The sequence below is a fragment of the Scomber scombrus genome, chromosome 4 (assembly GCF_963691925.1).
Source record: "Scomber scombrus chromosome 4, fScoSco1.1, whole genome shotgun sequence".
Classification (NCBI taxonomy): Eukaryota; Metazoa; Chordata; class Actinopteri; order Scombriformes; family Scombridae; genus Scomber; species Scomber scombrus.
This window is the reverse complement of record NC_084973.1, coordinates 12,431,979-12,444,936: the sequence shown is the minus strand read 5'-3', so window position 1 is coordinate 12,444,936 and position 12,958 is coordinate 12,431,979. Positions and strand designations below refer to the sequence as shown.

Below are 12,958 nucleotides of genomic sequence, written 5' to 3'. Positions count from 1 at the left end.
ACAACCTCGAAAGGTTCCTCATCCATCTATACTTCTAGCCCTACAGAAAATCAGTAGATGCAAACACAGATGGTGTGGGACTATGAAGGTCTCAGCTTTCATAAGCAGTCAACTGCGGGTCTTAAAACTGTGGCCTGTATAGAAAAAGTGTTGTTGTACCACACAAGAGGATGTTAGCAAAATTATTATATTACCTGGGTTCCAAGGCAGCTCACCATCATGTGAGTGAGAAGTTTGGCAGCAAACATGGGGAAACGGGAGCACAGCACGTGGGATATAATGGCCAATGCAAAGCCTGAGGAGAGTGAAAACACAGAACCAATATTTAGTATAAATGAATGACTACTGATAACAATGTGAGATGAATATGGAAGATAAATAGCTATAGAGAAAGGCAGGCAAGTGGGCAGTGGGCAGACACAAAAACACAGGAAAACAATGTAAGACATGTTGAAGAGAAGATATAACAAGACAGTGTTTTGTACCTGAGATGCAGATAAATCCCGAAGCATAGAAGGCCTCGTTGTATGATGCAAAAGTTGTAAATTCTGCATAGGCCGTGTAGATAGACAAGTGGGAGCAGGCACATTCCACATAGTTGCCACTCTCTTTCACAACCCTGCAGTACTGACCATCTGATGACCAGCTAGAGGTGAGGAGAGGAGAGGAGAGGAGATGGAGAAACCATGTAGGATAAGGCGAGGAAAGACAAGGAAAAGCAAGTAAAGACACTATTCTAACAACAGACTGAAAAAACATTGACAAGGCAAGGCAATGACTCTGATGATCATCTGCTCTGTGGTGTTTTGACTTCAGTAAGTGTTATTTGATGTCACATTTACCCTTCAAAGATTCTTTGTGACAAACAAGAACATTATAATGTGTGCTAGATTCAATGGCACAAACATATAACAAGATATAATATGAACAGACATGCACTGAGTGAGCCATTTTTCAAAAGCAAAAAACATCTGCAGTGACATTTTCAGTGTCCTTTCCCTGTCAGTGATTTTGCTTCTTTCACCACCTTTTGCTCTCTTTCCTTATCAGTTCTCCCATCAGTTTTGTTATCTGGGATACATTGTCCAAGTCGCTGTTCCAGCCAAACCAAACCTGCCAATTCTTAACTTGTAACAGTGTGTTCCAGCCAAGTCCCGCTCAAAGCCCCAGGAATGTCCTCAACAAACTGAGGGCGAGTGGGAGGATTCAGAGTGTGCAGATTTTAAACAGAGAGCAATGTGACTTTACTCACAGTCACAGAGAGGCTCCACTTAACAAACTGTGCCAGTAAGTGCTGGAGTGGCAGAAAGAGGTGAGCAAAGGGTTACAATTTTAAAACATATTCAAATAGCATAAATGTATAAAGAGAGGATATAAAGGATATAGTTGAGACAAATGACAATTAATAGAAGAAGAAAGTTTGGACACACTTTCTTATTCAAGTGAATGGGAATGTATGCCCTTACTTTTAATTGGTACTGCATATTTAGCGGCGAGTAACAGTGGACATTAATATATCATTTTGCGTGTCAAGTAGCTGTCTTTAGCCTATTTAAAAGCTGAGCATGTACCTGCACAGCTGCGTCTATGGTGGATTACCTTGCAGTGGTCTGATTCCAGAGAAGACACAGAGACCGGCCAGGTTTAACTTGTTGACCAGGTGTGTGGATACGGTATACCACCTCATTACCATCTCCTAGGGGTCGTGAACCTCTGTCCTGGAGGCTGGCTGAGAATACCTACATATCAACAGAGGCAACAGCAGAAGGGACTTCAGCTTTGGAGTGAACGGAAAAAGATATGGCTAGTTTATACTGGGGCAATACTGCCACCTGCTGTTTCAATCAAATCATTTTCCCAGCACCAAAAGAAAACATGCACAACATAATTTCCTTTGTTATTTACAGTTAACTAAGCAATACTAGATACGCTTCCCTACCTTCCCATTGAGAGCAGTGGTTGTATCATTGGTGAGAAACCAGTGTTCAGTTCTAAACTCAGTCAGTTGAATCCGACTGAGGTTGCCACAGTTGGCAGTCAAACCTGCTGGCACTGCAAGCAGAGTATCTGGGAGCTGGAAGAAGTCTGCATTATGGCCCCTGAATTTGTGTCCATTGATCTGTGTGGGGTACCATTGGAAGGCAGAGATGGACATATATGGACATTTGTCCAGGATGGTTCCCCCTCTGGAAAATCACAGAAAAATAATATTTAACAGACAAAATCCTTGGTGTTTCATTCTGTATTGTTTGTCTGTAAATGTCCACAATGTTCAACATCTCAAGATTTCAAAGCAACATATTCCCCATCTTCAGCAGATTTAACAGCATTCCTCACTCTTCACTCTCATTGTGCTGGGACTCACATTTCACATTGGCTGTGTGTAAGGAGGGAGAATGCAAATCGCTCAGCCACCTCGGCAAGGTGACTAAGGCCCTGTGTGTCGACTCTGCTGGGATTGGCCAAGGCACACAGCAGGTCATAGGTCAAATTTCGGCTGCTTTCCTGTAAAGGAACCCTGTTGGCCACTGCAATAACCTGGCTCGGGAAAAAAACAGAGACAGGAACAAAAATGCACTGAGAATTTCAGTTATTGTCACATCCATCTGTCACTGATATGCATGTCATCTGTGTTTGACTAAACTTTAGGGTACAATATTTATCCTCTGACATGCAGCACTTTTGTTTTTTATAGTTAATTAATTTCATTTGCGTCTGCAGTGTTTCATCTCCTCATCACTCTTTCTTTGCTCCCACGTATCCTCATGCTGGCATTTCTCCTGAGACCTTTTCAAATGACAAACTGGTTCAGATTTGTCAAAATAGTGCAGTGGAAGTGATTTTAAAAATATGATGCGAATAAATTGTAACCATTCTGGTTTTTTTTTTGTTGAGACCAGAGTTAGCTTCATCATTTTGACAATGGAATGGCACTCTGGGGGAAAGAAAATCATAGTACATTTAAAAAAGTAATGATAACTCTAGATGACGTCTAGTCTCATATCATGATACTGATGATGTGTAGGGGCAGAGGAAACAGTGAGATACTATGATAGCCCATTGTCCTATTTGCTCCAGCTTCCAGCTTCAATGAAAATAATGGTAAGGGTAAGAAAATATGGTGTGGTTATTGTATAGCGGAAATACTTTTGTCTGTTATCTCTCTCCAACCCTCTTACCTTTTCCACAGCTTCAAGCACAGCGATCATCTGCTCACGATTGAGAGGTGTGGTGACCTTATCGATCAGTCTTTGCAGAACCTGGTTCAATGTAGCTGCATCGAGAGGCTGGTGTAATTGGTCCAGTAAGACCCACACAGATTCACTTGCCGCATTTGACACCAGAGTCACATTAGCAAGCCCGAACTCAGGCTGCACTCTGACACTCCCTGTAGCATTGTAGAGCTCGATTTGGAAGCGCTTAGGTGTGGGCAAGGATGAGGCAAGGTCAGGTGTCAGGTAAATGTCCAATGATGTGTTATGGTGACCCACATCAAAGGTTAGCCTGCCCTCCTGCTTAGGAAAATCCATGCCTGCTTTCGCAGGCCAAATTATAGAGGGACCCACCATCTCTTCCCTGGGAAGTTCCTAGGGAAGAAAAAAACATAGATGTTATGTACTTCATGGAGTCATGTTACCAGCATCAACAGAACAATGACAAAACGGCAACAATGTACTGCCTGAAAACACCTAACAAAAACAACTATACCTCAGGCTACTGACCACATTGTGAAAGTTGGGATGTAATGTAAATGAGGGACTGGGCTTTTATTATGTATAAAAGCTTATATGTTGCAACATGCTTTAGTTGTGAGAGGTGAAAGCAGATGACCTGGTCATGTGTCTCAGTGAGGTTTTTCAATTTTGTTGAGTGCACTAGACACTCTCTACCTTTCATCTCTAATATCAAACACTGGGAGTGCCAGTGGAGACTTTATGCCCCTGAGCTGAATGCAGCCAAGACATGTCTAATCATTATTCCTCAGAGAGAGAAAGGGTGGCAATGATATAAAAGATGCAAGGAGAAGAGGGAACATTGGTCTCTTTGAACTTTATAAGTACCAATAAATCATTAACACAATTATTATTTCCATAAAGCTAAAGAAGATTGCGAAATCTTCTAGGGTTCAACCATCAGATGAAATGTAAGATAACTACTAAATGCAGTTTTGTTATTTGCATTCCATTTTAAAATAGCTACATAAATGAAGGATTATATCATGCAAAGTTGATACTTTTTGTATCTTTCTGGCATTTCTGCTTAAGGATAGAGAAATCAACCATGATCCGAGGAAGTGTCCAAAATTAGAAAACAACGTAAGCTTTCTGAAAAAGAATGCTTCCAATTTTCCAGTATTGTTAAATCAGGGAAAACCTTTGAGAAAAACCCCTGCACATCCCAGTCTTGGGGCTCGGTGGTAGCAGCTAGAACGTGACATGATAAAATAGTTTTTTGAACTGGCTTTAATAGTGACAGCGTTACAAAGGAGCCAAAATAAATCAGTGGACTACTAGATTTGTGATTAACTCATTGGGTGGATAGGGTTAACAAAACCAGGTCAGTTGGAGACAAATATACTTCATTCAGGTGTCACAATTTCAACGATTGGGGAAAATCCTACTTGGCACGATATCATTACAGCCTAGATTAAAATGGGATTTCTTACTATGCAGAATGACACCTCCAAGGCAAAGGTGAATGGTCCTATTTGTTTCCATACAATCAAAGTCAAGTACAACAAGTTGTAAATAAAATTTCAAGATATGTGTATCATGTTTGTTCGTATGCCCAGTTGTATTTATAGTACTTTATGTATGCTTGCATGTGCTATAGTGTATGTTGGTGCTTAACAGCCAAAAAATTGTGTGTAACTTACCAATGTGCGATATTGTACAGACATGACAGAAGCTATGCTTGCTCGTCTATAGACCTGGAGACTGAGCCTTGTGGTCATCAGGGTGGCGATGGGCAGTCTGTGGCCAACAGCAAAGTACACAATTCCTTGTGGATCGTCGCTCTCAGCCAAGGTGATGTTGGCAAAACGGGTTGTTGCATTAATGGTAGCACCTGCACCCACCTGATAAATCTCCACTAAGAACCATGCCTGGTACTCTGGTTCCTACGGAAACACAGATGAGTGGTTGTTTAATTTTGTGCACCACAACATTTCTCATGTTTACATACATAACGTAAATTATTATTCCCCAAATTATGTTGGCTTAAAAACTGTATTTTCAATTCTTAGAGTGGAAAAATCAGCTGCATTATAGCACACTGAAGCACGTGTAAATCTTGGGCAAAGTGTTATTAAAGGTCAGGAAGATACCAACATCTAATATTACCACCTGCACAAGGGACTGATCCCTCTCACCTCATCATCTAGGACCTCCACCGTAAGAGCACATATTATCTCTCCTCTCGTGCACAGCACAGTTCCTGAAGTTTGCACCAGCTGTTTGGTTAGGTCGACTCCATTATTGACAAGAGTTAGAGTTGTCTTATTGAATGTAGCTCTCCAGAAGACCTGCAAATCCTCAAAAACTCTGATCAGAGAGAAAAGACCATACAAAATAAATAGAAATAACAAAAAATGAAAGCAGAAGAATTTCTTTGAGGCAATTTCATATTAACGTAAATTTTAACCCAATGAGTGCAAAAAAAGTAGGTTTTATTACCTGTTTTCTTGTCTCTGTAGGTATAGCTGAGTGGTTCTGTTCTTTGAATCCTCATCCAGAAGTTGGCCCATCAGAGAATTAAGACTGAAGCCTACAATACCATTGTGGAAGTCACTCCCTGTTGTAGATAGTACAAATTAATGATACAAATTAATTTAATCATAGCCAGACAACCACAAAATTATGTACTTTGTAATCAATCATAATAATCTTCCCACTGCAATGATTATGTGTGAAGTAATGCCAGGAGGCCGAAAATAGCAGCAGGACCCTAATGTTACAGCAACTCAATGCAAAACAAATAGCATTAGTGGAAACTAGAGGAGGACACTGACTCATTCAAATAACAAACACATGTCTGCAGGTTTTTTTAATTAGTCCCCAAGGACACACTTGGAATGAATTCAGTGCTATAGCCAGAAGAACATGGAAAAACATAGTAAGAAATGAATGCAAGAAATTAACATGTTGGAACAAATTCATTTGCTAATAAATTTGCAGAACTAAAAACAAACTAGAAATAAATACTACTTGATCTTTCGTTCGTTATTTTACCAAGGATGGTGATCTTGACAAAGGCCCCAAAGCCCTGATCTGGACTGTCTGTGATCTGTGCCCCTCCCTCGGGATCACTGAGGTAGATGAAGAATACTTCCTGTCCCTCTGGCTCAGAGTCATCCAGGATGACAAGGATAACCTCGGCCTCATTCTGACCAGCCTGCAGGGTCACAATAGTGGACTCCAAGAGGAAGTCCTGATTCTCCTTCGCTAAGGTCTCAATAGGATCCACAGTGAAGGGAAGAGGTGTTGGGCTTCCATCTGGATGAAATCACACAGCAACAAAAACTAAAGCAAAACTGTAAACGTCACAGTAAATTTTGATATAATATATTGTAATTGAGCAAGATGAGGTGCATTAAAACAAACACACCTCCATATGCTTGTACCCGAACTCTCACAGCTCCAGCCACACTGTCAGACCTGCGCACCCTCAGAACCACTTTCCTCTCCAGCTGAGTCTCCTCATCCCTGTCTTCAGGTACTTGGATCTGTCCAGGGCCAATACTCAGCACTCCACCAGTCACATCACTAGCAAGGATGGTAATAGTGGCCAAGCTGTGCTGAGGGTTAAGACGAGGAGAAGTGTCTGCCAATGCTGAGACTGGAGTAAGGAGGTGAACATCTGTTAGGTTGACGTGAAAGTATTCATCAGGCTCTGAAAGGGAGTCATCAAGTATTGAAAGGCGCAGGGAAGTGTTGGTTTGGCGAGGGGAGTCAAAGACCAAGCGGCCGTCTGGCACTGCAATGAAGTCCTCTCCCGCTGCTGCGCTGCCTGTTATTGTTGTATAGGACAGGCGGGTGATGTTGCTACGAGAACCGTAGAGTCTCTGAACATAAAGTGTTATAGTCTGGATGTCTTCTGCGATAACCAGCTGCCGAGATTCAGGGGCAAACTGGTAGATTCCCAATGGCTCCACTTCAGCCACAGTATATCCTGACCTGCACAGGCAGAGAGACACATTTTATTTGTCTTAATGTTTTATTCAACAGACTTCTAGATCCACATATTGACTGTGCTACAACTTCAGACCACTGTAACACCATTACCTGAGTTTAACAGTACTGGTTACAGCAGTGCTGGAGGTGGCAGCAGTAAGGTGTATGGCATGGACAGCTGGCTCAGATGCATCAGCAATAGCTGTCAGAGATATGGCTTTAGCCTTCTCTCCATGGGCCAGGGTTAGTGAACCTGTATATGAGGAAGGAGCACATTAAAAAAAACAACTGACATAAATAATGCAAGTGCAGTGAAATGCCTGAATCTGTGCTGCTATCATTCAGTTTTTCAGAGTTTATTTGCCTACAGGGTATCTCACCTGAGTTTGGCATGATAGTTCCAAATCTGAAGCCAGAAGGAGCCTGTCCTGAAGGATACCCTGCTCTCCACTGCACCCTGATCTCTCCAAACAGCCCTTCTCGCGTCACTTTTGCTTCACATTTCCCAGTTTCTACATTTGAAACCTGCAGGGCCAGGGAGCCAAAACCAACCTGCACAACATAAGTGAGACAGGATAATTATAAATGCTGCTGTCTTGTTGTCTCCTTTATCATTAACCAGAAAAATATATAAATGCATTGTTGTATCTAATAATTATTTTGTATTCCACAGCGCTGAGAAAGTTATCTGTTATAAAGTGTCTTTTTGTAGTGTCCACAACGTTTGTCATGTTCTGTAAATTTCCTTGTTAGCAGTGAGTTAAATGCATTAGCTCGAGTGTGTTACATGGACTTTTCAAAAGGTTTGACAAGGAACAGTTGAGTGTTCACAGAGCAGTCAAGAACTCAACATTAACTCAGTTACAAAGGCTATAATTGAGTTTTATGTTATATCAAAGTCTGTGGAGAGAGATTTCAGAAGGTTATGGTGTAGTAGTAGTTTTTCCTCTGTTGGCGGAGAAATAATTAAACAAACTCATGTTTACCGATCAGTTATCTGTAAGTGTAACTTACCCTACCTTAAATAAGGAAAATTGATGCATTATGTCAGTGGTGTTCTACAAAAGGAATTATTTCTAAGCAGAAAGCTGCCAAGTGACACAATATGTATATAGAAGATATATTCACTCTAACAAAATGTCATTGGGCATTCAGTGAGGCCCTACCACTTTTCACAATTCGGAGTGCCCTGAAAGGGAAGGAAGTTGGGGACTGGAAGTTATCCTTGCAGGGTCATATATCAACAAACAAACAAATAAAAACATATCCACAACTCACCTCTGAGCTGGCAGCTTCTTTAGGCACAGTCACGGTAGCAACACTGGCCTCATGAAGGAGACGAGGAGGTGAACCAAGAATAGGACTTACTAGTCTGACATTAGTCAGCTGTGCTGTTAAGCTTTCACCCACTGCCAGAAACACCTACATAGAATAAAGCAGGAAAACAAACAAACGCTGTATGGGTGCTTATTAAAAAAACTACTTAAAAGCTAAAAACCTACATGGGTCCTTTTAAAATTAATTTAATTTAGGTCTTAATTGTCGTTAAGCATCCTGATCCTTACCTGGCTGCTGATGGGTACAGTGACAGTAATGAAGGCCTCTCCCTCCTTCGACAACAGCCTCCCTTCAGCTAGTCCTCCCAGTATCTCCTCAATGTCCATCACTTCATCTATGCCTCCACTGATCCTATAGCCAACACTAGCATTGCCAAACAGCCCTGCGAGCCGTGTCACGTTCATAACCAGGACTCGGCTGACCTCTGAACCTGATCCCACTACAATTATAGACTGTTGCTCAGGGTTCAGGGAAAACATGCCATGGGGCTCGTCATTAGCTTGCACCCTAAGGATGAGAGATGAAGGTGAATGAAGTTGATGAAATATTTGACTTTTTTACTTTATATTATATATGTTCCTGAGTATAACAGAACCATAATGACAAACCTAATACGGGTGCTGATGAGGTTTGGGTTGGAATCCAAGGTAGCACCACCCTCCACAGCTGTGAGCTGGACAATGTAGAGCTCCTCCAGCTCTGGCACTGTATCGGGCATCAGCCTGAGGACTATTTCTGCCTCCCTTTGGCCCTGCAGGATCATCACTGAGCCAGAGAAGGCTAGGAAGTCACCCGCCATATCAGAGTCACTCTGTATCTCCCAGTGGACCTAAGGTGTTGGACAAACATATGTGTGTGTTTCAATGAGAGACTAAATAAAAAACTAAGGATTTAAATCAGCTATTTGACTGATAATTGATACATTTCCTTATATTTCTGCTGCTTACTGGTGACAGAGGGGGCATGTTCTAACACATGCACATAAATACATAATCTTACCATGATGTCACCCATGACACCCTCTCTGCGTGTGATTTGTAGGGAAATGTCAAACGGTCCCTCTGCTTCTGTGGATTCATTGTAGACACGTTCACGAAGAGCATTCTCAGTAAACCGGACTATACCATTTGGGTCACCAAACTTCTCAATCTGGAAGACAAAAACACATTAAGAGAGAGATGCTAAGGCCTGCTATTACATGTCCTTCTGCAAAAAGTGTTGTAATTCATGATAGCGAAATCAACCTTGCTGTCATGATTAAATTAAGTACCTTCAGTGTTACAGAGCCAGCCTGAGGATCTATATCCATGTCCCCAGACAGGATGTTGAGCTCTATAACAAATGTCTCCTCCACCTCCACTTCACCATGGGGGAGAATAAGCAGCTCTATGGTACGTGTGCCTTCCTCTCCCTCCCTGAAGAAGAAGGACCCATTCACAGGTTCTCTAATGTCTGTATTGAATGGAGGAAGGACCTTTCTGCTGTTAGGGCCGAGGATAATCCAGGCAATCTGTAAAAGGGTAAAACAAATTTAAACACCTGAGATCTGACAGTAAATTGCAAGCAACCACAACTGAAGTGATGTGATTTTCTCTGTCTGATACCGTTGCATTGCCCACTAGACCGCCTGCTCTCTCCAAGACAAGGTTGAGTTTTAGAGTTGAGTTTGGGTTGACCAAGGTGATTAGGCTCTCATTGAGGAAACGCACAACCCCGTTTGGAGAATCATTTTTGGTGATGGTTACCCTGGCAACATTTTGAGAGCCGAGGACTGCACCCCCTGTAGCTCCAACCAGTAGGACTTCAAATATCTCAGCATATTCACTGGGGAAGACAATTTGAACTTTAAATTATAATCAAAGAATATCTGCATATAATTGTATGATCATTTAAAACACATTTGATGATTTATGTTCACTTCAGCAGATATTCTATTCAAAATATACAGTATACCTTAAATAATCTGGTCTAAATGTCTTTCATTTCATCTCTCACCTGTCCTGGTCATCTATGATAGAAACTGTAATGTAGCTGGTATTCTGGCCATGGACAAATACAACTGAGCCATTATTCAGGATATAGTCAAGGTCAGGAGTTGCACTCAAGCCTTTTGAAATATACTGAGCTGAGACCAGTCCATATGAACCCACTCTCCTCACCACTGGAATCAACAAAGTGCCCGCATCCTCATCAACTGAAAGAAAGAAGCCAGAAACAGGGATTTTACATATGCTCCTAATAGATTCTCTATAAGACATTGGGTCATTGCACACTTTTGCCTCACTTTAACAAGTGCTTTAACAAAGCTCCTTTTCAGTGTGCCTTTCTTTTGATTTACCTGTTATGTTGGAATAGTCCTGCCTAAACTCTAGGATACCCTCGACATTGTCATTCTTCTGTATGAGTACAGTAAGAGAAGAGATGTTGCCTATAGCTGGGGGCTGGTCCAGCTGGAGACCGGACTCTTTCACTGTGTAGTCCACAGCACTGACCACCAGAGGGAGACACAGAATGAAGAGTAACCGACAATAACTCATATAGACACAATATTTTGACTAAATTAAGGCTATGAAGTGTCTGTAATATAAATGACTAGGACACTCCAGTCAAACTTGCAACATCCTTTCTGAAAATACTATACAAATTTCAACCATCCATTCATTGCCTTTATCCAACTAATTTTACTGTACCTGACAGTGACTAGCTCCACTGCAGTGATGTTGAGGAAGAAAACCTCAGGCCCCTCTGGAAAACTGTCATCATAGATATGCAGTGAGACCTGTTGTGATGTCTGGCCTGGGGTGAAGAGTAGTCTTCCTGAGGCTGGAGCAAAGTCAACTCCACTGACCGCTGTGTTGCCAGAGGTCTGATAGGTGACCCGCACGCTGCCAAGACTGCCTAAAGAGCGATTAACAGCCACATTCACCTGGGGAAAACATGTAGCTGTGGGTTAGGTTTTTGACTACAGTATATCAAATACACTCTAAATTTTCTCTGTATATGACTCTGTGCTCACCACCCCCTCCTCCTCAGTCACCCTGATCTGGTCCTGGGTGAAGGAGAACAGGCCATAGGGGTTGTCGCTGGCTGCCATTATAACTCTGGCATGCTGTGCTACGGGACTGATTTCCAGTCCTGGGGTAGCAGACATGAGTGTCAGCTGGTACTCACGTCGCTCCTCAGGGAAATCATCATCCAGGACCTGGCATCATGATAGATGTGATAAGGATCATTTTGTGGAAAGCACAGAGAAGTTCATCATTATGATGCTATTTTGGTCTACATATGTGTATTCTGCAGACAATCACCCGATTGTTCAATGAACACTACAGTCCATATTAACCAGTACCTTCAGAGTAATGGTAGCAGCAGACTGTCTGTCTCTCATAATCACAATGCCAGAGATTTCCTTGAACTCCGAAACCACCGCTGGAGTGATGTTCCAATATAACTGGACCTCCCCAAACACACCTGGTCCTCGCACAAGGCTGGAAGACACACACACATACAAAATGATACATATACCAAAGGATTTTCACATGAATGCTTAACTAATCAAAGGAGGCACTGAAAATTAAAGCTCTCATATGTTTATCTCACCTGACCACGGCACTGCCATTGTAATCTCCCTGGGGTTCTCCAATGATGATGTTCCTGTATGACTCTGCTATTCCAATAATTCCCAGGGCAGCCTTGTCTGCCCTGATAGTGATGGTGGCCAATCCTGGAGGAGCATATGACCAGTGAAGGGAGGACAAATCAATGAAAGACAATAAATAATAAATTGATGCAGTCATTGTGCAACTTTTTTTTTGAAATGCTGACCATTTAGGTGATCAATGACAGCGCCACTCTCAGCAGGAAACACCCGGACAGTGAAGTGCTCATCTCCTTCCAGTATAGTGTCAGCGAGGGCTCTTATCACAAACGTCTTCATTGATTCACTCTGGAAGGTTTAACATTATAATTGTATAGCAGACATCATGAAAAAACATCATACCTATGTAAGACCTAAATAAAAAAGAACAATATATTCTGAGTGATGTTCACAAATCATTACATAGAAATAATACTAATACTATACTGTGCGGTGGGACAGTGACACCACCCCTTTTATATCGTACCTCAGTGAAGACAAGTGTTCCATTGAAAGGTGAGAGGTCATCTTTAGCCTCGTCTTCCAGCTGCCACACAAGTGTCACTGCCCCCTTGCCCTCTTCACTACGCAGCACCGCTAGCGTTGCTACAGCAGCGGGATCATCTGCAAAATCTGGCTCACTGACAGTAACCTGAGAGGGGACCAATTAAGGTTATTATATGTGACACCAACAGTAAAATAACATGCATAACCAGCTATACCAGAGCTTATGATCACTACGATGATATTTGAAGGATCTGAGATGCTGTTATTTTGTTGCAGTGGAGCAATGAGAGGGAATGAACGTATG

General features: G+C 42.0%; 1 protein-coding gene across 1 annotated transcript in view; it reads right to left on the bottom strand.

The window, feature by feature from the left end:
• adgrv1 (adhesion G protein-coupled receptor V1) overlaps positions 1 to 12,958 on the bottom strand; it is a 95,864-nt gene that overhangs the window by 43,731 nt on the left and 39,175 nt on the right. Inside the window, exons 62-88 of the mRNA XM_062416710.1 lie at positions 12,635 to 12,799; positions 12,336 to 12,456; positions 12,111 to 12,234; positions 11,860 to 11,998; positions 11,527 to 11,712; positions 11,201 to 11,436; positions 10,849 to 10,997; positions 10,506 to 10,704; positions 10,115 to 10,334; positions 9,781 to 10,020; positions 9,510 to 9,659; positions 9,119 to 9,339; positions 8,738 to 9,017; positions 8,451 to 8,594; positions 7,553 to 7,724; positions 7,284 to 7,425; positions 6,607 to 7,175; positions 6,231 to 6,494; positions 5,676 to 5,793; positions 5,372 to 5,543; positions 4,877 to 5,119; positions 3,180 to 3,587; positions 2,366 to 2,538; positions 1,940 to 2,186; positions 1,600 to 1,739; positions 486 to 646; positions 195 to 295 (exon numbers count right to left, since the gene is read on the bottom strand). Of these exons, the coding sequence (XP_062272694.1) occupies positions 195 to 295; positions 486 to 646; positions 1,600 to 1,739; positions 1,940 to 2,186; positions 2,366 to 2,538; positions 3,180 to 3,587; positions 4,877 to 5,119; positions 5,372 to 5,543; positions 5,676 to 5,793; positions 6,231 to 6,494; positions 6,607 to 7,175; positions 7,284 to 7,425; positions 7,553 to 7,724; positions 8,451 to 8,594; positions 8,738 to 9,017; positions 9,119 to 9,339; positions 9,510 to 9,659; positions 9,781 to 10,020; positions 10,115 to 10,334; positions 10,506 to 10,704; positions 10,849 to 10,997; positions 11,201 to 11,436; positions 11,527 to 11,712; positions 11,860 to 11,998; positions 12,111 to 12,234; positions 12,336 to 12,456; positions 12,635 to 12,799 (5,484 nt within the window). The remainder of the gene's footprint in view (positions 1 to 194; positions 296 to 485; positions 647 to 1,599; positions 1,740 to 1,939; positions 2,187 to 2,365; positions 2,539 to 3,179; positions 3,588 to 4,876; positions 5,120 to 5,371; positions 5,544 to 5,675; positions 5,794 to 6,230; positions 6,495 to 6,606; positions 7,176 to 7,283; positions 7,426 to 7,552; positions 7,725 to 8,450; positions 8,595 to 8,737; positions 9,018 to 9,118; positions 9,340 to 9,509; positions 9,660 to 9,780; positions 10,021 to 10,114; positions 10,335 to 10,505; positions 10,705 to 10,848; positions 10,998 to 11,200; positions 11,437 to 11,526; positions 11,713 to 11,859; positions 11,999 to 12,110; positions 12,235 to 12,335; positions 12,457 to 12,634; positions 12,800 to 12,958) is intronic.